The sequence below is a fragment of the Pleurodeles waltl genome, chromosome 3_1 (genome assembly GCF_031143425.1).
Source record: "Pleurodeles waltl isolate 20211129_DDA chromosome 3_1, aPleWal1.hap1.20221129, whole genome shotgun sequence".
NCBI classification, from domain to species: domain Eukaryota; kingdom Metazoa; phylum Chordata; class Amphibia; order Caudata; family Salamandridae; genus Pleurodeles; species Pleurodeles waltl.
Window position 1 is genome coordinate 1,902,755,423 of NC_090440.1, and position 25,007 is coordinate 1,902,780,429.

General features: G+C 42.7%; 1 protein-coding gene across 3 annotated transcripts in view; it reads left to right on the plus strand.

Moving 5' to 3' along the window:
- The window catches only part of ALS2 (alsin Rho guanine nucleotide exchange factor ALS2), an 895,474-nt gene that overhangs the window by 209,719 nt on the left and 660,748 nt on the right, over nucleotides 1-25,007 (plus strand). For all 3 annotated transcript variants that reach the window (XM_069226056.1, XM_069226055.1, XM_069226057.1), the window contains one exon: nucleotides 20,593-20,761. In XM_069226056.1, the coding sequence (XP_069082157.1) occupies nucleotides 20,593-20,761 (169 nt within the window). The remainder of the gene's footprint in view (nucleotides 1-20,592; nucleotides 20,762-25,007) is intronic.

Here is a 25,007-nt window from a genome sequence, read left to right on the forward strand (position 1 = left end):
CCCGTGTCAAGAGATCATGGGGAGGTAACTCTTTCATCATTAAGGCTGCCCGACTCTGGAATGCCCTGCCTTCTGAACTTCGCCACGAACCATCAGAATCTCTTTTTAGGAAGAAGATGAAAACTACTCTCTTTAGTCGCTAATATGTCCTTCTTTGTACCTTCCAAGAACTTGTCTGTACCTTTAGCGCTGGGATGCCCTAGGGTAGCTATACGCTCTATAAATCCATACAACTAAACTTCTAATCCTTAGCACTTACCTGTGTATATTTTATGTGTACTTATCTTCAGAAGAGGGGATTGCCTATAGTATTCTAGTTTAGTGTTACTGTAATAAAGTGCCTTTATTTTTGCAACCCTGTCTGGTTCCTTTCATGTATGCTAAGTTACTCTGTGACTACTGTGGTATGGTGGGTGCTTCACATTCTTCCTAGATAAGTGTTGGCTGCTCACCACAGCCACCACTAGAGAGCCCTGGCTTCCTTGACACTGTAACATTTACTAATAAGGGTTGCCTGGAGAAGGTATAAAGTGCCAGCACTATAAGTGTCCACCACACACCAGGCCAGCCTCCTGCAGATATGCATTATCCTGTGAGTTCCTTCAGAAGTCTGCTACCCTTTAGCCTCCAAATGCATTAAGAAAATTACACGTTTTGTTGGGATTTCTTAAATTTAGACAGACTTACTTGCCACATTATGCTTAACAGGTTAAACTCTTGTATGCATACATTTCTCAAATGTTTTCTGCAAAACATTCAACAGAAAAACACACAGCTATCTTGCATACACTCCGAAAAGACACGGTAAAGGCAAAATATTTAGAGTTTGGGGATAGCACAGTGAACCTAGTTATTTGAAATGTACCAAGTACATCAGCCTACACTTATATAACATACAAAGAGGGGCAAACAGTTCCCAGTGCTAACAAATCACATTTATATTCAGAGGCTGAAACACTCTTTGCTGCAACAGGGAAGATTCTTACTGCAGTGCAGATTGCTGTTTTGAAAGAGCTCCTGTTGATGCAATGAAAACTTATAAATGTGGTCACTCCCATTCCTTCACTGGAAGCAGCTACTAAAGCTAGTGTTCTTAATGCTCAAGCTCTACACCAGAATTGGTGCAGTGGGCCTCTTCTTTGAGTTCAGTTAATTTAAAATTCGAATGTGATTCTACTCTTTACTCCCAGAAATGTCTGCAGTGTATAAAAAGCATGCTACAAACTCCAGAAACATTGCCCATTGAGAATTATAAAAGCGTTTTTTACACAGACAGATCTGCACATCCTACCATAGGCACTAAACAGAAATAAGAATTACTCTGCAGCTTGCAGAGCAGTGCAAGGAATTTTTACAGACCGTGAATTGTAACCATTACACACACACACTAAAACTTTAGGTGATAGCTCTGCACAACTTGCAGAAATACATGCCTTGTCGCTTGCAGTCCAGAAAGCGGAGTCAAAGGTTCTCATACTAACAGTGGCAGACTTGTCTTTCTGCATGCAGGATTCCAGTATTGATTTAGCACGTGGGCGTGTGACCGGATTTAAGGATTCAATAAGGAACTCTATAATGAATAAACAGTTTCGGGAAAAAGTGGCAGTCTTAAAAGATAAGTTACGATGAGTCCATGTAAGTCATACCCTGGCATTCATCCATAAGGGAACGGTGCAGCAGAGTTAGTCGAAAGGCAGCAGTGCAAACCTTTAAATTAGCAGCGATAACTCAGTCTCAGATGAAGATCGACATAGATATACTGGTGGCTGTACAAGCTTCTATTTAAGGTGACAAACCTCCAGAACGTTTTCCATGTAATATTTTGTTGACTTCCATATCAGGAGTAGAAGCTAGAATAATATCGCATAGAAAGATGAGGTTAGATAGTATCAAGGGGGTGGTTATGAAGGATTACCATCTGCACACACTGGCATAGTTGTCAATGTCATTGCTACATCAAAGATACTGGTGGCCGTATTTACCTACTAAAGGCTTGTGTGGCAATTTAATATTTGCCAGCAAATTAAACATTCTGCAGTCCAGAGACCAGCACAGACCCTTTTGACACTCTCAAACCATGTTTTAGCATAGTTTAGTTGGATCATATTGGTCTACTTTTATAGATTAACTTATAAATATATATTAGTTGCAATCAACCCATGCTCTAGATTTCTGTGGGCCTGGCTGCAAAGGATTGCAGATGCATGAGCAGTTGTAAAAGAATTGCTGTGCCTACTGGTGATGGAAGCAGTCCACATATTTTGTTCAGACAGTGGTCCTACGCTTGCCGCAAAGGCTTATAGAGGTGCTATATCTGCTCTGGGAGTGTGCCTGAATTTTTCTGAGCCAAATCATGCAGAGAGAAATGGCATTATAGAAAGAGCGAACAACACTCTGAAACAAGCCTTAACTGGTAGGTTGTTAAATTCATTGCTTAGCTGGTTACATCACCTGTATGATGTCCCGAAAGCATTATTTAAACTTCATAGAAAAGTATTGGGTGGAAGCATACCATATGAAATGCTGTTTGGTGTATTGATGTATGTACCAGACCTAGATAATCCTGAGAAAGTGGCTCAATAGCAAAAGACTGATCTGAAGTACCACTTAACTGTCTTACAGAGTCCCTAAAAAGTCAGAGACAAGCTGTCTAATTTGAAGCCTTCAGATTTAGCCACTGATGAAGATCCCCATTTAATAAGTATTTGGGCTGTCCTATAGACCACCAGTTCTAGTTCTTGGAGTACAAGCCATGTAATGTGTTATTTTTCCACCATGGTCTAGTTGGAAAGAAAAAATAAAGGGGCCCATGACCACATTAAAAAGCACTATGTAGGCAATTCTGTACAGCAGACCCTAACAGATACCAAGGCGCCTTCAGAGTAGAACCTTACAACATCTTTTTATTCTCAAACAAGTACCCCTATATGAAAGCAGCGAGTCTTATAACCTCACCATCAAGCTGGGGGTTATTGAACTTGATGAATGACAAGCTTTACATCAACTGACAGGCTCCACAGCGGAATCTGGTGTTGCAGTGTATACAATTTCAGCAATTCCGGAAAACGTAGTGGTTTAATATGAACCTCCCAATGTGCCTGCATAATTCAAAGTGATGTTTTTGCAAGAAAAACTTAGTATAAAAATGACTCTTACTTAAATACAGATAGTTAGACCTGGCATCCTTGACATGTATTTTCCCCTACATTTTTCCCTTTAGACCTGCTGTTTTGCTGACTTTGTTTTTGCTGGCCTTGGGACTCTGAACACCTCACCACTGCTACCCAGTGCTAAAGTGCTTATGCTAACTACTTTAAACATGGTAGATTGGCTTATACCCAGTTGGAATATTTAATTTACTTGTAAGTCCCAAGTAAAATGGCACTACCCGTGCCCAGGTCCTGTAAATTAAATGCTACTTGTGAGCCTACACTACTGCTTGTGCCACCGACCCATGTAGCACTTTAAACATGTCCCAGGTCTGCCATTGCAGCCTGTGTGTGCAGTTTTAAATGGCCATTTCGACATGGCAAAATAAACTTTTGCCAGGCCCAAACCTTCCTTATTAATGCACTTCAGTTTGTCCTAGAGCATGCCCTGAACAATCCAGAGGGCAAGGTGCAGTGCATTTGAAATGTTGGGCATGTACTTTTAAGTTTAACATGTCCTAGTCACGACAAAACTCTTAAATTAGTTTTTCACTACTGTAAGGCCTACCCCTCATGTTTACTGTCTTTGGAATTGTAATGAAAAATCTTAACTTAAGGTGAAGTCAGATTTTAAATTACAATTTAAAAAATTCCACTTTTAGGAAACGGGCATTTTCCTGCCTTATCCTGTCTCTCATCCTAATGGCTGGGTGTAGTTGGCATTTGGGCTTTGTGTATTCCTCCCAGACAGCCGCACACAATAGGGAGCTTAGATGTGCCTGGATGACCCATCACTGGCAGGATCGGCGATAGGAGCAGGACACAGCCCAACTTATACTTGAATATGCTGTGTTCTCCCTCCATACAAAGGGCTGCATTCCCTCATAGGTAGTTTGGAGACAGGGCTAGGAAAACAGGACATCTGTGCACATCAAAGGCATGGCTTTAGCAGCTTCCCCCTCACTTCAGAGGCACAGCTGGGTATAAATGCAAGACCTCAGACACCACCGTTTCCGTACACTTCTGGACCTGTGGATACTCTGCTGGGAAGAAGGACTGCTGTGCTTCTGAAAGGATTGCTGCCCTGAAAGACTGCTGCTCTGCATGTGCTGACCTGCTGTCCTCCTGCATAGGTGAGAAGGACTGGACCTGCATCCGTTGAACCCACGACTACCAGAGTGACTCCAAGAGGTTACTGCAGTACACACAGCGAAGTCCACAGTGTAATCACATCCACATAACGTTTGTCGAAGATTGTAAGGTTAATGCTATTTATTGGTGTGCGAAATCAGATATTCCATAAACAACATAGTGTAGAAGTATCCACAGAAACAGCCAACACGTGTTTTGTCACCTGCTGACTTTTACATGGCTACACATGGTCCAGTCTGGGACAACCGTGGCAGTAGGTAGACACCCAAGCATAAAGTAACGATATTGCGGCCTATCAAAACGTAAAAGTACACAGGCTCCCAAAATTGCACCATTCCTATCCTTCAAATTGAGGTACTGTCCAAGTAGAAACAGTACTAAATCAGGCAACAGTGTGAAGCTCATCCAGTCCGTCGTACAAAATAAATAGTGCAGCCACCAAACTCATATATGTAATAAGTGACTAAAGTAATCGCCTGGTAGCAGCATCCATATGCATCATCTATGAAGCAAGGACAATATACAAGTGGACAGCTTGAGCAGACCAGTATCTCTTACAAATGGGAGCTCAATCAGCTAGTGCTCAAAAGAATCTTCAGAATGTGAACCAGAAATAGATCTATTAGGAACTACCGAGAACACAAAATCCCAAAACTTTGCGTTCAGACAACCATTTCACCAATCATTAGGGAATGCCCTGTCGATAGATTGGTCAGGGACATTGGCATATGCTCTTCCCCCGATACCAATGTTAGACAAAGTGATCAACAAATGCAGAAGGAACTAGATTATGCCAATACTAGTTGCCACACAATGGACAAGACAGGCGTGGTTTTCAGATCTGATAGAAGTGGCAAAGGGGAACATTCCAAAACTACCAACACAACCCGGCTTGTTGTCAATGGAAGGTCGAAACATACCACACTCAGGAGCAGAATCTGTAAGCCTGGCAGCTTGGCCCCTGAGGACTTAGAGTTCGGTCATCGTAGACTGCCAGACAACACAATGGCTGTCCTCAGAGAAGCAAGTAGGCCAATGACAAGCAAGTGCTACATTGCAAAATGGAAACAATACTCCTTATGATATCTCCAAAGTGTTTTTTTTTTTAAAGAAAAACAGAAGAACCAACAGTGTTAAAATATCTAACACACCTCCCCGACTGCAAGTTAACATATGCATCTCTGAAAGTACACTGCCTGGCGACAGTGGCCTACCCAAGAGGTCACGTAGGAGGAAGCTTCTTCACGGCTCTGATAGTTAAAAGATGTTAAGAAGGAGCTAAAATAATAGCACCATGAAGGAAAGTACCCACACCTACATGGAACCTAAATGTGGTACTAACTCAGTTGATGAAAACGCCCTTTGAACCTTTACACATAGCTCCATTAAAGGTGATCACACTATAGACTGCATTTCTGTTGGCCTTAACATCCCTTCGGAGAGTGAGTGAGGTACAAACACTCTCAATTCAAGAACCATACTTACAGTTCACAAAGACAGAATCGTTATGAGGACAGATGCACAGTTTTTATCCAAAATAGTGTTGCAGTTACACATAAATTAAACTATACAGATAACAAGTTTCTTCCAAAACCAGAAGAATCGAGCAGAGAGAGCAATACATGCACTGGACACAAGTTGAATGATAATGTACTACATTGGAAGGACAAAGGCAAGCAAGAAAAGAAACCAGCTATTTGTTTTTTTTGAAGATAATATTATGGGAAAGGCTGTAACTAAAGGGTCTATTGCCAGATGCATCATACAAACCGTTCAACTATGCCACACAGGAGCTGGGGTGAAACTAAATTCAACCCCAAAAACACACTCAACAAGGAAAACTGGAGGGACTATTGCCATTTTAACAAACGCACCATTATGGGATATATGTATAGCAGCAACATGGTCCTATAGTTACACGTTCACAAACTTCTACTGTATTGCTATTCAAATGAACAAGGAAGCTCATCTGGGACAAAGGGTGTTAACACATTTGTTTACAAATTTGAATCCATCTTTAAACAAACCACCAAAAAACTAATAAACCGCTACAAAATCAATGCACAGCATGGGAATCCAGAGACGATTCATGCTTCAAAGTGAATAGTTTCTTACCTGTAGGTTTAGCTTTGTAGCTTGAAATGTTTTTGGATTCACAAGTGACCCACCCACCTCCACCAAGAAGATAGGGGGGAAAAAATGAATCTGAAGATGACAACCAAAGGTGGGACCTTCTGGAGGAGGGGGAGACAACGTCAGAGGAAGCACCAAATGTCAGATCCATCAGCTCCAATAGCAAAAACAAAAGAAGGACCAAAAAATAAAGTAAATAAAACTAAAAAGTTGAACAATCCGGACCCAACCACTAGAGGGCAGAATAATGCACAGCATGTGAATCCAGAAAATTCAGCAATCTGCAAAACTACACCTACAGGTAAGAAACTATTTGTTGTTGAAGAAAACAATCCAGCAGACACCTTGTCTGGGATTGGGATCCATAAAGGATCTTACAACACCCTTATATTTACAGTACTTTCCGACAGAGGATTTGAAGTCCCAACAAGCATTGCCCCAAAAGTAGAAGGGGCCAACAGCACTGTTTCTCCCACTGCCAAGGTTGCGCTATAAAGTACTTTAATCACTCCAGTGGCAAGGACTCCCGCAGACACAGCCCGGGCTAAGGCCTGGCCCGTCTGGCACCTGTCTAGAGCCCTGAAGAGGCTGTGCTGGGCCATCCCTCTAAAGTTTGCCCTTGGGTTCCTTTGCCCCAGCTTCAGAAAAGGCGATCATACCCTCATCTCATTTCAGCTAAACGTACACTGCTGCTGGTATCAGCACATTAGGCAAGAGAAAATCTGTAGCGGTCTTGGCTGGGAAAAAGGACAAAAGCCTCAAATGTATGAAGAGATTACGGAAGCCGAAATTACGGCTGCAAAACGGGACCTGTCCTCGAGCAAGGCGGTTGGCCCGAATGGACTCCCGCCCGAATTATATACATACCTGTGCCAAAAGCTAGCTAGCTAGCGGCCTGAGGACCAGAGACTTGCAACAATTGTTGTTATACCCAAGGCCGGTAAACCGCCTCAGGATTTTGCATCCTATAGGTCAATCTCCCGTCTTAATGTAGAGGCCATTGGTACTTGCTGAAGTCCTGGCCACTTATCTGGTGAAAGATATTCCCACTTTGATCCATCAGTATCAATCGGGTTTTATGCCCCGCCGAAGCACCACTCTAAATCTGAGGAGATTGCACAATGTTCTGAGCAGGGCAGCAGTGGTGTTAGCTCCAGACACACATGTATGGCCTTAGACTCTATTGACTGGACTTACATGTTTGGAGGGAAATTCTGCTCAAACCGGGCTTTGGTCTGGGGTTCCTCTATTGGATACTGCTTCTTTACACAGCACCCCTAGCACGTGTAGGGGCCAGTGGCAGTCTATCTCAGATCTTCTGCCTGCAAAGGGGCACAAGATAGAGCTGCCCTTTGTCTCCACTAATATTTGCTCTAACATTGGAACCCCTGGCGGCCTTGCTAAGACAGAATCTCCTGGTTCGGGGCCTTTGTTGTACTGATCAAAGGGGGATAGAATTTCTCTCTATGCAGATGATATTTTACTCTATATACCAGACCTAGAGCTGACACTGAATAGTCTAATGCAAATATTCCACATTTACAAAAGCCACTCCGGGTTTGCTAACAACTGGGGTAAGTTCCAGATCTATGTCTTTCAGGGATAACCACCTCGCCTGCCTAGAGACTGCCCAGTGGAATTAGTAACTGAGGGCTTTCAGTATCTGGGGATCTATGTCACCGGAAACCCAATGCTCTTTTTCAATAAAAATCTACTGCTACCCCTCGAGAGGTTGAAACGGGACATACATCACTGGAGGGCACTTCCACTGACGCTGTTGGACAGAGTTGCCCTATTTAAAATTATGCCACTACCCTGGTTTCTATATATATTGCAAAATATGCCTTATTGAGTTCCCGTTACCCACTGTAAGGCTATTGACAGTGAGGTGGCAACACTGTTGTGGAACGGAGGCCCACCCAGAGTAGCGCAGTAAAGCTTAGATGGGGATGGTACGGTGAGGGAATAGTGTTGCCCGATGTTCAACTAACCACTATTAATGGCTGGGTCTTTGGCTCGCCAGATGACCCAGTCTATTGCACAGACAGGCTGAACTTCCATCTGGCAGGTCATCTTAGAGCTCTATATGCCCCCCCCCCCCCCCCAGATGAGTAAAAAAACAAAGACCAGCAGACATAGTAATAAAATTATGACACAAGGCCAACAGATTCCTGGGGTGTACAGGCAAGCTGACGCAATCCATGCCCCTATGGGACACTGCTGTGCTAGGAACACTGAGAGATCAGGTGGGGTTTGTAAAATTGGACCTCGTAGGTATCTCCAGGTTTGGGGACCTATGGAACCAGGAAGAGGTTCTGTCCTCTACAGAGCTGTGAAAAGACTATCAATTGCACCCCCCCAACAGAATATTTACAAATCTGACACGCACTCAACACGGCAATGGCCAAAAATACGCTAGATGAATACGTGTCACGGAAAACCACTCCTCTAACGTATAGGAAAATAATATACAACTCACCAGACACATTGGCACAACTGCATGACAAATGGGCATACGATCTGGGGGACATAGAAGACGATGAATGGATAGAGGCCACAGCCTCCCCTAGAGAAATTGCCATCACATCAGTATTCCGCCTTATACAATTAAAAATACTTTACTGTGCCTACTAATCCCCAAACCACTGTTCAAAATGGGCAGAGTGACAGCGGCTAACTGCATACAAGGCTGTAGCCATGTGGGCACTTTTATCATGTGAGTTGGGATTGTCCGAAAATACAAGTCTTTTCGGGAGAGGTGGTGAAGTGCCTAAATGAAGTGTTGTGGTCCTCCCTCACCCTGGGGGCAAAGTGGTGTCTCCTGGACATATGGGGGGGGAATTAGAACTCTCTTGAAGGACACAGGAGTGTGTAACACAGGGCAAAGCGCAACATTGTCAACATATGGGGGGCGCAGTACGTGCCACTCCCAGCCAGAACTGGTGCATGACGGTGGAAAAGACTGTTTATAAAAGCAATGGAAATGGGATACGATTTGGGGGCCCTGGAATGCCTATCGAGGCAATGTGTGTGATGCCTCAGAGATTAAAACAATCCTCTATTCAGGAGGGCCAACACAGAACTCTGATTGATTTTGTGGATCACAAGGAAGAATAAAGTGGAGGGGGTAGTGTCAATTAAAACATTGCACATGGGTGTTGTGAAGAATTTTATTTGTGCTCTGTTTTTTAAAAAAATGTGAGTATAAAGATTCTACAAACAAATCTCCAAATGTATCACCACAGACACAGCTGCCACCCCACAAAATGACACAGCACTCAAGGTCTTTGACAAGGAGGTTGAATCTTTACTGGAGGATGACAAAGCAAGATCTCAGACCCAAGAGAAAGTGACTGGCAAGGTTGCACACTTATTCACAAAGATGACCAAACGCTCATCAATAAGACCTCTTAACAAAGCTGGCCCGGATCCCACTGCACTCAGTGCAGGTCAGAAGAGCCCTGCAGAGCTTTCAGTGTCCTGTCAATTTAGGGAATCCCTTCATATTCCAATGGAGCCCTCAATTGTATGCACACACAGATTTTTGGTTCTCTCTGACCTCCCCCCTAGTAGTGCTCCAAAACAGACATGTGAATGATCAACAGCAGAGGAGAATTTGGCGGGTCAGCCCGCACTGGGCCTTTGCTTGGAGGTCCCTGGCTTCAACAAAATCATAACTCTGGTGAAGAGCCTCCAATTTGAGGTTACTGACTTAAGGTCTGAATTAGCGTCCTACATCATTAAAGGCATTTTTGCATTTGCAAACAGTGGAATGTACCGATTTGCACCGTTTGCGAATGCAAAATCCTTTGATAACAGGCATACTTTGAAGTGGGATAGAGTTTTTGGCTAAAAACTGCTTTGTATTTGTATTTATAATGCACATTCCGACCGAGGCATCAAAGTGCTCAGAAGGTAAATGAGGTGCTGACAGAATAAAGGAAGATTCAAAGGAAAATTAGCGTGGGAAAAGCCAAGTTTTGACTAGCCTCCTAAAGGCCAAGAAATGTTGTTCCTTCCTGGTAAACAGGGGAAGAGAATTCCATCATTTGGCCGCAGCCACCGTAAATGCTTTATCACCCCATTTTGCTTTATAGGTGCGGGGGACCTGAATACTGAATGCTCCTATCGAGCAGAGTTGCCGATTGGGTTTGTACCAGCATAACCGGGAAGCCAAATATTTAGAACCATTTCCATGTACTGCTTTGTAGGTCCACCTTAAGGTCTTGAAGGTAATACGTTTAGCCACTGGAAGCCAATGCAGTTGTTTTAAACTGCTACTGGCTGAGGCTGAATGGGAAAGATTCAAGATAGCCCAGGCAGCAGTGTTCTGAATCAGCTGAAGCTTCTTCAGAGATGTCTTATCCAAGTTGAGCACCAAAGCATTGCAATAGTCTAATTTGGATATTACCAGTGCTAAAGTCACTGTAACTCTCCATTCCCTTTGAAGAAAAGGGAAAATCTTTTTCAGCATTTTCAATGTCTAGAAGCTAGTTTTAACAATATAATTGACATGCGAAATTCTACCACCTTGGTGGTCCAGCCACCTGACTTAGATGTTTGGAGGACCATAGGCGAAAGACCGCCAGAATCCTGCTGACTCAGCCAGAAATCTCCATTTACGTCAACGGTGCCACTGAAAAATAGGGCCTGGGGGCGGGACTCCTGCCACCCTTCCTGTCGAGCAGATTACGATGTGTAATCCTGATAAGCTAACTGTGGCGGTATTACCTCCACACCTGAGTTGGTGGATTGGAAATGGAAATTAGGTAAAACCTACCTTTTTCCCCTTTCGACTTCTGTTTTTGACTGGAAATGACTGGGCAAGACCTGCTGTCTCTGTTGCCACTGGGCCACAGAGGACCGTCATCGCCAGACTCGAAGGTAGGGATTCAGCATTATCTGTGTACATTGTGTGGTCACTCCACATAACCGTGGGACCACTGCAGCCATATACATGTTACAGTAATGTTTTTAAAAAATAGCTGTGAAATCCATATGTTGGGAAAGCATTTCTGTTGGAGATTGATGGGAACACACTGGTACAAGACACATATCTATCACATACACAATTGTTATTTGGTGTCAGTATTTATTGCCAGTGAATGCTGGCACCACAATAACGATGACATCACACTTGTCAACCATGTCCATGTGTGTACATTGCAAGGGTACCTGTAATGTTGTGCTTCCAGAAGTGTATGTGAGTCAGTACGTGTATGCGTTTGTGAGATAAGATTGGCTGATGGAGGTGGAGGTAGCTGGAGTGGGTGATGTGGTTGTGTCAGTATGTATGCCACTTGTATATGGATCTGACGCTGTTGTATATGTTTGGTTGTGTGTTCTGTTGCTGTGTGCAACATTCAGGTGAGTGTTGTGTGGTGGTTGTTGTGATGTGTGTAGTTGTGCTTTTATGTGTTTGTATAGATGAGTGTGTAGTTGTATTGGTTGTGTGGGTATAGTGTCCATAGTGTGTGTGTATGTTGTGTCATGGATGTATGGCACTGTGTGTTTTTGGCATGTACACATCATGTTGTGGAGGAATGGCAATGGATAACAGTGTGTATGAAGTGTGTTGTACAGGTGGACACTTATGGCTAAGGCACAGTGTGTGTGTGTGTGTGTGTGTGTGTGTGTGTATAACTTACCTCTGTTCCATAGCCACTGCTATTAAAATATGTACATTGGCTCCCACAACAGGCTCCTTCTGTCTGCATTCTGCTTCCAGTACACCGACTGCAGAACTGTATCGTCTAAATATGGTCGGCGGAAACCCGCTAGCCTGACAGCTAGTGAGAGCACTCCGTCCTGCCGGTTGGTGGCTCAGCTGCAGTATATCTAAATACTACAGTCAACACCATCGACTTGACAGAGTACTCGGGTCTGCCGCTGCGGATCATCGGTAATACCGCCAAGATCTAATTCAGGCCTTAGGTCAGAACCTAGAAATCTTCACTGAGGCTTCAACCCAAAGCTCCCCGACTATGACGCTCCCTCCTCAGTCACCTCCTACAACCTTGTCCCCCACAAACTTTACCTTCTCCAAACACTTTTTCTCAAACATTTTTCAATATCCGATGGTAAGCGCCAACCTGGCACAATCTACTTGTATCCAAACTGGTCTCCATTGCGATCGTCAATTTTTTGGATTTTGTTCCGGTCCCTTGGAACTAGATGTCTGCGGTCAGGACTTTGATATTTTAAGCGCTAGTGTTTATTAAAAAAAAAAAATAAATCATAACTCTGGTTCTGCTGTCATTTTGGTGCCAAATATGTTATTACAATCTACTCTATTTCTTTAGATTGGTGTGGGATTTTTTTTGTGTTGTGTCTTCACGTTATTACTCTTTGTGTGCAGCATAAATACGTTACACATTACCTCTAACTGCTTTTTGTGCCAAACTACCCAGGATTAAGTACAGGTTAATTTAGTGACTTTTTGTGGCTAACCCTGAAAGGGATTGTGGATGTTGTTTGACTCGGCCTCACACCACGGTCAACCAACAACCACATTTCTTTCACCCATTGATAACAATGTATGTATGTCAGGTTTCTTTCCAAAACTTCTGGTCCTTTAACTAATCGCCCACATCATAGATTTAACAAAACTCCATCTGTAACCATGACCACATATAATGTGGGTAACTTGTGCAGTGGTTAGTACATCCTAGCCTTATGGCTGTCAACGAAGATCTATTCAGAATGAATGAAAATGTGTGTTTCTGTGATTTCCTTTTGGGCCCTAACCGAGTAAAAAATACAGGTTGTTTTCTCAGTGGGATGCGTAATTTATAATGAAGTACAAAGATATTTAGCAAAAAAGGATGCTGAGAGAATCGGAAAAATTGACAGAGAAAACCTGCAAACAACATTTAAAGTGATTGACAGAATTCTATATCTAAAAGAGTATACTCCTTGAATATTATAATGACTTTTGCCCTTAATGTTTTGAAAGAAGATTGTTTTTTACATGGTTCCGAGTAATCACTCCATTAAATTGGTCCTTTTAGGCTCTTAAGACTAGAAGCGTGCTTTGGCAATTCCTGAATGAAAGTCAAATTCCCAGTATTTACAATTTGTCTTCTATGCAAAGAGCATGGCTAAAAAAGCAATTACACATACCTTATTAACAACAGAGCAGAATGAAGAAACTCCTTTTACAATTGCAGAAATTGTGCCTATTAACGTGGCTTCTGCATGGAGTACTTTCCATCCCCATTACAACCTTCTATTTTTATGAATGCAAGAAGTATAAGTCCTTGGATTGGTGAGAAAAAAACTCCGCAATCTTTCCTCCACCACACAATGGTGTTCCTTGTACATGTTTATGTTACATCCAAAACAGTCCCGCAACATTTCAAACATACCATCTTATCATGCAGTCCTGAATAATGGCTTTTATTCTGTGTTAACATATGAAACTTGTTGTGGGATGATGCAAGCTCAAAATTATGTTCTAACTGTACCAGAGTTAGTTAAATGTTGTGCAATAATCCTGTATCTATGAGGATAGATGAAAGTGTAACCTGGTCTTAAATACCCTGGCCTCGAATTCAGACCGATAAAATGTATTTTGATTAACTCAGCATACTAGTAGTTATTTTAAATTGGAAAGAGGTCCCTTAATCAGCATCGGCTGAGCCCTTCGACTTGCAAACCGCCCACTCTGTGTCTGTGGTTCAAAGCCTCTTGCACACTCACAATCCTACACACTTTGTGAAATTTGTATAAACCATTTTCAACTCATCAAACACAACTGCTGTGGTGCACTTCTTTAACCCTATAGCTTCTAGCTCCCCCAACCCCCCCACCAAATTGCTGAGCCCTTTTTTGGCTATTTAGGGTTGTTCACGGTTTGGCCTCCATAACCTTTTGTACACATAAGCTATCCGTGCCAAATTTGTGTACTTCTTCCCTATATCCTGGAGAGTCTAAAGGTGCCCAGGGTTTGTGGATTTCCCTGGATGGGACTTGGAAAATAGGCAAAATGTAGCAACATTTTGAGTTTTGTGAGAAAAGTAGGGAACAAGTGCGCCAGATAAAAGTGTCTATTTTTTCCCTAAAAATTGCAACCACAAACAGTTTGCTGTACTAAAGTCACCATCTTCCCCGCTTTCAGGAACAATCAGAGCTGAATCAATAAACCTAATTTTGGACCACAGTTATAGCATTTTTCTAAGAGATAGCCCATTTTCCCTATTTTTTGTGCTCTGAAACTACTTCTAGTTTGTGGTGAAAACCAGTGGGAAACCCCTGGGTGATCCTGAAAAGCTGCAAAAGTAGCCAAAATTCAAAATTCAGCAAGGAGTCATATGTGTAGATCCCTCAAGGTTTTCACAAGAAAAATAACAGTTGAAAAAAAAGAATGTTTATAATGAGTAGGAAAAAAATGGGCATTGGTGATAGCATTTTCATTTGTAACTTTTTGCCATGATGGCAGATTAACAAGAGCAATATACCATTACAGCCGCTAGACCCCTCTGGTTGCAGGGGTATATAGGGTTTACAGGTTTTCCAAAAGCCCAAGGTATCCAGAGCAAACAACTGAGATGCACTATACAATGGATTTTCTTTGAGTGCTGAGTATAGACCAATTCTCATAGCGAAATAAGCAAAGTGAAAAATGGGTACAAAGAAAACGTATTTATTTCTGAAATGGGCACATGATGTAGAGTTTAGGAGCAGAGGTTATTTTTACATTGCAGAAATTCTGGGTATCCGCACTAGCGTATAGTTTGGAGGGAATTTTTAAAAATGTCATCCTGCTCACACATGGGTTTACATTTGAAAGGCACAAATCCAGCAAAATCCACTTGACCACAGTTAGGTCCATTCCTGTCCCTGGCTGTAGGCCCTGCCACACAAGTGGGGCAGAGTTTTTAGCAGTACAGATGGAGTAATGCTAGTGGAAGGAATTTTGTGGATTCCTGCGGATTCGCAAAGTTTCCATCACAGAAATGTATGGAAAATGCATGACTTCAGGCAAAGCTGAAGATTTGCAGGGCTTTGTGGGTAAGAAAATGGTGTAAGGTGCATGTGAAGCACACCACCCTGGACTCCTCTAGATGTCTAGTTTTCAGAAGTGTCTGGGTTTGGTAGGTTTTTCCAGGTGGCAGCCTACACAAACCAAAAAAGTGCAGCTTTTCACCATTTTAAGGTGGACAATTTTGTGAGTTCCATCCATCTTGGAATTACCCTGGTTGTATACATACCGTATAGTTGTTCTAGTACCTGGATGGAAGTGTGAGCACTAGTGCAATAAATGTTTAAGGTTATCTCCTACACAGAAAAAAAAGGGACCCATGGTATGAAGAGAACATTAACTACCTCCGGGATTGTACATGTAAATGCAACATCTAGAGGTTGTCTACATTCCTTTTATCCTATAGGGGCCGGGTTCTTACATGCAACAGTTTAAAAAAAAAATTGAAGCTGCATTATTCCTACTGTAAAGCAATGCATCTTCTGATTGTGAAATATGCTCAGTATAAAGAACAAACTTCACATTTCAAAGGTTGAACGCATCAATGAAGCAGCTATGATATCACCTTTAGGTGCTGTCGTACTACAAGATCTGTTTGACTGCATTTGTCTATCCAAATCTTCTGCATCATCAGTTGGCAGGAGACCTAAGTAGCTGAATCATTGCACTGATCAACCTTTGTGAGTCACTCTCGCACCCATGAAGGACCTTGTAAACTTTGTGGATTACATGACATCATCACCTTTTGGAAAGAAACAAGGTGTAAAAAATGTTATTACTTAAGCAAAGGAACTGTTCTTAATTAAAAGAAAATCACGAAGAGCATACTTGGACAGTTTCACATCAGCCTTTAACTTTTACTTTTTACTTTTTTGCATTAAACCGCATACATATATGAGCATTATAAAACTACCTAGTTGGTTTGCTTTATCACCACATATTCAAAAAATATTTATGTAATCTCAACATACCATATATTTAAATTTATTAATATGCAAAACGTTTCATGTAAGATATCGTTCAGATTTTAAAAGGCTTTACTTGTATTCAGGTTATAAGTATATAAATTTCCCTGCAAACCACTGATAAAAATTAAACCCTTCAGTGCGGGCAGACATTTCTTGTTGCGATTTTTATCTTCAAAATGGAACTCTTTAGTGTAGGTTGACATTTTACCTGATTACACGCGTCGTGGATCCATCATCATGGCAGCTCCAGAGAAGGATTCAAGGTTAACGTGTCTCCATCCTGTAATGTAAACCTGTGGAATTTAGCTTACATATATTAGTCGTTGGTTGTTTTGACTATGAAGATACCAATGTCTCTAATCCTGGTTTATTTTGAAAACATTAGATCCAGTCAGTGGCCGAATTCCTATAAAAGTCTAATAATTTTTGCCATTGATTAGGAGAGGTATGCGCCTGAGAGATTATAAACCAGAAGACATGCAGATTGCTGATCTAGACTCCGCTCTTGCTTCGAGCGATCCATCAGGGAGACGAGCTGCAGGGGCTGGTAACGGCTGTGCTGGGACTCTTGTCCTTGGCTGGGTCTGTTCTTTTCTGTGGCGGAATTCCGATAACTAACAGCCAGTCTTGCTTTTCTCAAAGGTATGCTGTGCGATCCATTCTAAACTCTCAACAGGAAGAGACACTGAGGCCCTCATTATGAACATGGCGGGACAGCCCGCCGCCGACCATGCTGACAGTCGACGGAAGACCAGCAGTAGCGGCGGCAGGCATCCCACCATATTCTGACGCATGGAGCCTCACCGGTGAAGCCCGCCATGCTGGCGGTCGGTGGCGGGGGTGGATGCTGTTCTACCCTCACTGCCACATCAGTCCAGGCACCACCACGCCTATAATGATGCAGTCATAGGCGTGGCGGTGTATGGAGGCACAGCGATGCCAGCGGAGCAGCATCCAAGGAGCTTGTTCCCTTCCGGAGCGGTGCTACGGAACAGGTAGGTGCTGTCCGAGAGGTAAGGGTGTGTGTGTGTGTGTTGAGTGTGTGAGTGCATGGGGGTGTGTGCCTGCATGTATGAATGTGTGTGTGCATGTAGGAATATGGGTGCATGTGGATGTGGGGGCTTTGCAGGGGACCTGTATGGGAGAGGGGGGGATGGTGAGGGGGGATTTGGGGAGGCCTACAGGGAGAACGGAGGGATGGGGGGGTTAGTGTTCAGGGGGTGGGGGCGGTTCTAGGGCCTTGGAGAGTGGGTGAAATTTGTTGCAAAGGGGGAGGCTGGTGTGTCACATACAGGTGTGTCACATACAGGTGACAGGAATGAGAATTCCTGTCACCCGTATGATTTCCGCCACGGATTACCTGTGTGGAAATGGGATCATTATCTCACTGCCAGTCTGGCCTCCACCACTGGGTCGAAAGTGCTTACCGTCAGCCCGGTAGCCAGTTCACTACTATGTTCATCATATGGCGGTCTGCACCACCATGCCGTTTGCGGTAATGACTGCCACTGCTGGCGTGGAAGTCATTACTGCCATGTTCATAATGAGGGCCTATGAGTCTAGTCTACCAAATTAGGGTATGGTTTTAGAAATGGCATGAAGGTCTAGGATACTATAAGGCTTGCAAATACGTTTTAAATGTTTCTGTAATTATTAATACATACAATTTCAACTGCTATTTTATTTGTATTCTGTGTCATTATCGTTCATATCTTATGCACAAAATCAAGATTAAAAAAAAAATATATATATTTTGAACTACAAGTCCCGATTTCTTAGTGCAACTTTTGAATGTGTTGTCTTCATGACAAACAAAATATTTTTGAATACCACTTTGTCTTAAAACTTGTTTAACGAGAATACTGATATGTAACCTGAAAACTCTGATTGCACAAAAAATTGCTTTGTCCGTATTAGATTTGCAGTCCATTGGGCATCTCTAATTCTGCATGTGCACTGAACTAAGTACCTGAATCATAGGTTTGAGATCCCACCTCAGCAGTTCTGGAGGAAATCTCCAGAATTCTTTTCAGAGGGACACTCATGGAGAGGCTGTATAAAAACAAGCTTTCTTCAGGCAGAAAGGAAGAAGATGCTTAGATGGGAGGGCCTGAAATGCTGTGGAATAGGGAGGAACAGGAAATAGAGGGAACAGCAGCCAAGAAAGGAGGACCTAAACCTGTTCTTAATGCAGTTGTACCCTGACCAATTTCATGGCACTTAAGGAGGAGCTGTGCTGTGAAGTTCTGGGAGGAAAGAAGAGTCCATGCCATGAGAATAAACATTCTGCCTCAATTCATTGAAGCAGGATTTCCTCTCCAAATCATACCAGGACTACAAATGCAGTAATGGAGGCCTGCAATAGGCAGCAGACCTCTTGATAGTCACAGCATGTCAACATGGGAGCCCCTGGCCTGAAAGGAACAGGAGATTCCCTGTAAGAAAGAAAATGTGACATTACGCAAATTAACATCAGCCGGGGCATGGAAAAGTCCTCTGGGCTGCTGTCTGGTCTCCTTAGTGCCACATATGATTTTCTCAAAGTGAAAGCCTTGATCTTACAGAAACAGTCCACACTTCTTATTGGCTACTTAGCAGTTTTCACTACCCCACAAAGATTTACAAATTGGTGGATCTAGGCTGCACCTAGATCACACTGTTCAACGGAGGAGTGAGACACTGTTGCTCTCTTTGGGAACAAACTGTTGAAGAAATGTATCAGCAGCACAAAAGGATGGTGCAAACACACACTCCCAGTCACAGATCTGGGTTTAATCTATCGTTCTTTTGCTCACCATGTCACCCCCAGTTTGGACCCAGCCATATGCAAATCAGTCTTGACCCTGTTTCTCAATGGAACAGTCCAGCCCGAACTGCCAGGCCAAGTCTTCCCTGGACTGGAAACAAGCATCCTGGGACCGGTTTCAGGGTATCACCCTTCATCAGCCAGGCTAGCTTGAATCCAGTGGCACAGTGAGCATGGGACCCACAGCTGGGCATACCCTTCCCACATATGACAACTTTAGCAACACAAAAGGATGATGGACGGAGTGCTGAACAATGCAAACACTCACTCTCAGTCACAGATTTGGGTTTAATCCATCATTCTCGTGCTCACTATGCCACCACAGTTTGGTCCAGCCATATGGAAATCAGTCTTGACCCTGTTCCTCAATGGAACAGTCCAGCCCGAACTGCCAGGCCAAGTCCTCCCTGGACCAGAACCAAGCATCCTGGGACCGATTTCAGGGTATCACCCTTCATCAGCCAGGCTATCTTAAATCTAGTGGCACAGTGAGCACAGGGCCCACGTCTGGGCATACTCTTCCCACTTGACTTACTGAAAGTCCACTTCATCAATCACATAGTGTTTGAGTTACAACATTCTATATTCCATGGCATAGATAAACAGTTTAGCAAGTCAAAATATTCCAGTGGCTTGTAAAGGATTATGTCCCCAGTCTATCTAATGCGTTGCTCCACTATCTTTCCAAATCCAGCAGAAGTCTGCACTGATAATCTTTATGGAGGATACATTCCTGGGATGGTTCACTGTTTTCCATCAGGGTTTCAGCTCGTATATTCTAGACCTGTTGTTTGGAATTTCAAAATATGATGTGCTAAAACTCAGCAGATGGGGTAATTTATGTTAAAATGCTGTCTTCATTTATATGTCTATAGTTTTGATACTGGACTTTTCTTCTATGTCTAACAGAATTATTTTTATCTAAAATCTGATGACCCAGAACCGATGACCCAGAAAGGAAAACAAGTACTGAAACAAAACTATCACAAAGAAAATATGTATTTCAGTGTTTTTAATAAATGCTTCCCATTAATTATGTCTCCTCCCTGCTCTGAATTATTTTTTTTTTAAAAAGATAAATAACAATGATAAGATCAGGGTACATGTGTGTTACAGTTCAGCAGGATGCAAAGGGCCTCTGACATTTTTAGTCAGTCTCTGGTAGAGCTTGGATTTAGTTAAAAACATGCTAAAAAGTTTAGTTTTCAGGAGTTTTCTGAAGAGAAGGTGACAAGCTTTAAGCTGCATTTGTAGAAGGGACATAGTTGCGTGACAGTTTTTTCATGTAACTTTTTTCTCCCACTCCCGTGTCATTGTAATTGCATGCAGAAACCTCTTCAGAAGAGTAGACGGTAAGTTATGTTTTTTTGTTGATGTGCTAAATTGTCTATATTTGTCCAGTTTCACCCAGGCTCCTAAGGAAGGCAAGGCGGGCACGAATGAGGACAGTGGCTCTGACGCCCACCTACAGTGGTGAGGCTGATGCACTCCTCCCCTCACTGAAAACCGAGGTTTGGAGCTGGGGAAGAGGCAAGGAGGGACAGCTGGGCCACGGAGATGTCCTACCGAGGTAAGGTCTCAATAAACAGACTGGAAAGAGGGGTCACTGTTGGTTGGTGTGGGGAATATTGGTGAGTCATTGCCTGAGGGATTGATGGAAAAAAGTTTTTACCGACCATTGCTACTTAACATCCGACCCCATGTAAGTTCATTTGATGCCTCATTTGCTTGGTATACACACTTTGTATTGGGGTTCGGATTGTGACAACACTGGTAGTTTTGACAAAAAACAATAAACTCACAAGTGATACATGCAACCTTTATATGAGTTTAGTCAGTTTCCTTGAAGCCTTCTGAATATTCATTCTGCTGCTCATCAGTAAGTTGGTAAAGTAGCTCATTGGGTAAATGCACTCGCTGCAGAAATCTGTGCAACCTCTGGGTCACTGGCTTTATTCTTGGGTTTCTCGAATTGGCCTGATGTAATTTCAATGGTTACCGTTTTAATGAGTAAAGAGTATTGGTTCGACCTATGGAAAATCACCTGGATATACCTCAAGCACCATAGAAAAATAGTTGTTTGTCAGCCTACCTAGAAAAAAAGGATATTCAAGTGGAACCATGCAATATGCCATACAGTGTAGTGTACAATGAAAGAGTGTTTTTATGTAAACTTTGCTGTAAATACTACGTCTAGGTATGTATATGAATTTAAAGTGTGCATTTAATGGCCTTGATGTAAAACATTTTGAAAGGATTTCGCCATGAAGTTCCCCACATCAGTGCAAACATCTTACAGAACCTTCCAAACAGTACTTCGAGGGAACATCAGATCTTCCCAAGAGAGTGGAGATGTAGTATGGATTATGTGTGCATTCATTATTTGGCTTGTCTTACTCACCCTTAAATCACAGTGGAGCAGTGATGGACTTAAGGGAGTTATATTTACTATTCCCACTCCAAACATCAGTACATTTTGAAGAGTGGTAGTCTGTGGAGGGGTTAGGTTTGCTCTTCCCACTTAAAACTCAACCACACTGATGAAAATGTTGGGCTTAAGTGGGGCTAGATTTACTGTTTCCTCTCCACTACATTACTGCTGTGCAATCCCTTGTACACTTGCATTTAGATGGTGGTAATGCGCCACTCTGTGGCCTCCCAGAATCCACACTGTCGCCCATTAGGTGCTTGTGGATTTCCCTGGATGGGACTCGGAAAATAAACAAAATGTAGCAACATTTTGAGTTTTTTGAGAAAAGTAGGGAAAAGGTGCTCCAGGTAAAGGAGTCTGTTTTCCCCCCCCTAAAATTGTAGCCACAAACGGTTTACTGTACTAAAGTCATCATCTTCTCAGCTTTCAGGAACACCCAGAGCTGAATCTAAAAACCTATTTTTGTACCACAGTTCTGTCATTTTTCTAAGAAGTAGCCTATTTTCCCTATTTTTTCTGTTCTCAACCTACTTCCAGTTTGTGGTAGAAACAAGTGTGAAACTCATGGGTAATCCAGAAAAGCTACAAAATTCTGAAAAGTAGACAAAATGCAAATTCAGCAATGCGTCATATATGCAGATGCAATGGAAATATTGAAAATGAGTAGGAGAAAATGGGCATTTGTGACAGCATTTTCATCTGTAACTTTTTTGTCACGATGACTGATTGACAAACACAATATACCATTATGTCTGCTAGACTCTTCTGGTTCCGAGGTATATAGGGTTTGTAAGTTCTTAAAGAACCCAGGGTACCCAGAGCAAACAACTGTGCTTGCACCGTACAATATTTTTTCACTCAATACCGTGTATAGACAAATTCTTATAGCGAAATAGGCAGTGAAAAATGGGTATCAAGGAAACTTATGTATTTCTGAAATAGGCACAAGATACAAAGTTTAGGAGCAGTGGTTATGTCTACAGCTGTGAATTTGTGGGTACCCGTACTAGTGTATAATTTGGAGGGTATATTTCAAAATGTCAACTTTCCTATACACTGTCTTATATTTGCAAGGCTCAAATGTAGTGAAATCCAGTTGGTGATAATAAATGTTATACTAGTCTATTCTCCCACAAGTCTCTTGATAAAAATGGTTACCTCACTTGTGAGGGAAGGCCTCGTTCCTGTGACAGGCATACAGCCCAAAACACAACATGAACACAGCGCATTTTTCCACATAAAACTGACCCTCTTTTTACAATGTGAGTAATTCTAGATTTAGGACCCTAGTCCAGCAGGCACTAAGGGAAACGTAGTCAACCTGTATATTTCTGAAAACTAGACACCAAGGGGTATCCAGGCTGGGCTGAACTGCGTGGCTCTCACAACATGTTTTGCCCAGAATCTCTTGCACACCTCAAACTTTGACTAAAACACGCATTTTCCTCACATTGCTGTGATGGAAAGTTCTGGAATCTGCAGGGAACCACAAATGTCCTCCCACACTGCATTTCCCCAACTCCCCTGATAAAAATGGTACCTCACTTGTGTGAGTAGAGGTAGTGCCCGTGACAGGAAACGGTCCAAAAAGCAACATGGATGCAGCACATTTTTACACCGAAAACTGTCTTTCTTTTTCCAATGTGGGTAGCTCTAGGTTTTTGACCTTAGCTCAGATGGCACGTAGGGAAACGTAGTCAACCTGTACACTTTTTAAAACTAGACACCTAGGGGTATCCAGGGTGGGCTGACGGAAACGTCCGGAATCCACAAAATTCCTACCACTCAGCCCACAGGTTAATTTGACATTGCTTTAATGTGAATTTAAAGATATTTTGTCTGTTCTGCTCTTCATCTTACCCTAACTTGTTGGGAATTGCCAGCACTGGCAGGCAGACAGACAGACCTAGAAAACAAATCTTCTATAAAGAAGGCTGTCACTTTATTGAGCGTAAATAGAGTGTTCACCAAAGTGCTTTAGGTAAATTAATGCAGAGACAAAATGGTCACATATGAAGTATTGTTTGCTCCAGAAAAGAGACATGGATTTTTTAGAACAGGGCAAAAGGCAGGCAAAGTAGGAACAGTACAAAGAGAAGAAGGTAGAGCATTCCAGAGTTTTGGAGCGTTAAGGGTAAAAGACCTAAGGCAAAAGAGACATATTGTGGGGTAGGTGGTAATCGTGAATAGGCCCCACAGAAGATGGAGATGAAAAAGACAGTGGACTTAAAGGAAGAACATGGAAGGAAGCCACTGCAGATTAATCAAGTAGGGACAGTAATAAGCCGAGAAGAAGTTGAAAGAGAATATTGATATATGTATTAAAATCAGGAACTGGAGGTGATAGGAGTATGACTAATGGCTTTTGTAGCATAGAAAGCAATGAACAAATATATTTTTCTGAGTTTATAAACCTGAAAGTCCTGATGGATACTTCGAACTGCAGATTCCTCACCTTGTGAATATTCCCCAGATGTCAGACTAGTTCCAGAAAATCTTCAGCGGTACTCATGCATGCTGATATATGGTGTTGTGTAGCTTTGCGCCGATGTTACATGCGGAGTCTCATATAAGTGCCACCAACATCAGCATGTTTCTTTCTGTGCCATCAGACCAGGATCCAGAGCAACCCGTCGCCTTTTTACGAGACTGTTTCCTACAACAATTACTTTAAAACTACAGTGTGCAAGGGAAATGTCACCCCCTAAAACCACAAGTTTCAAACCTTGTAGTAAATGTTGTTGGCAAATGCCAATGACAGATCCCCATCAGATTTGTCTTTAGAACTTGGATTTGGAACATGGCTCAAAGACCTGTAGCAAGTGCGCTTTGATAAATTCGAAGGCCACTTGGGATCATGAGGCAAAGCTGCACATCACCAGTACCTGAAGACTTTGTGATATGACCGGTCGAATTTGAATGGAAGGTTCTGTTCCTGCTCCCCAAGTCATTCCCACAGCAATTTTTTGTTGTCAAAGTCATTGGGTAAGTTAAAAAGAAAGCACAAGAAGTCCAAGCAGGACTTGGCCCCTTTCAGCTTCTCACAAACTGACAAGGTGTGAGGACATAAACGTGCTTCTCAGTCTTGCTCCCGAACTTGATCTCCTTCGGAGAAGATTCTGACTCTTGTCCTAGGACAGCCTGAGGTTTTGGGTCTATCAATAATACTGCAACAAATCCATGTGTTCCACAAAGCTATGCTGCATGTCTTTCGTAAGCTTCCAGCTCCCTCTGCCACCAAGGAAAAGCAATGACCTCCACCTGGGAATCAGCCGTTGGGTCCTGCTTTGACATCAGCTAGAGCCAATGAACTCCTTACAGGCCTCACACTGACTACAGTGCAAACATCGGTCTTTGTGCTACAACCCATGTCAGGCCCTGGAGC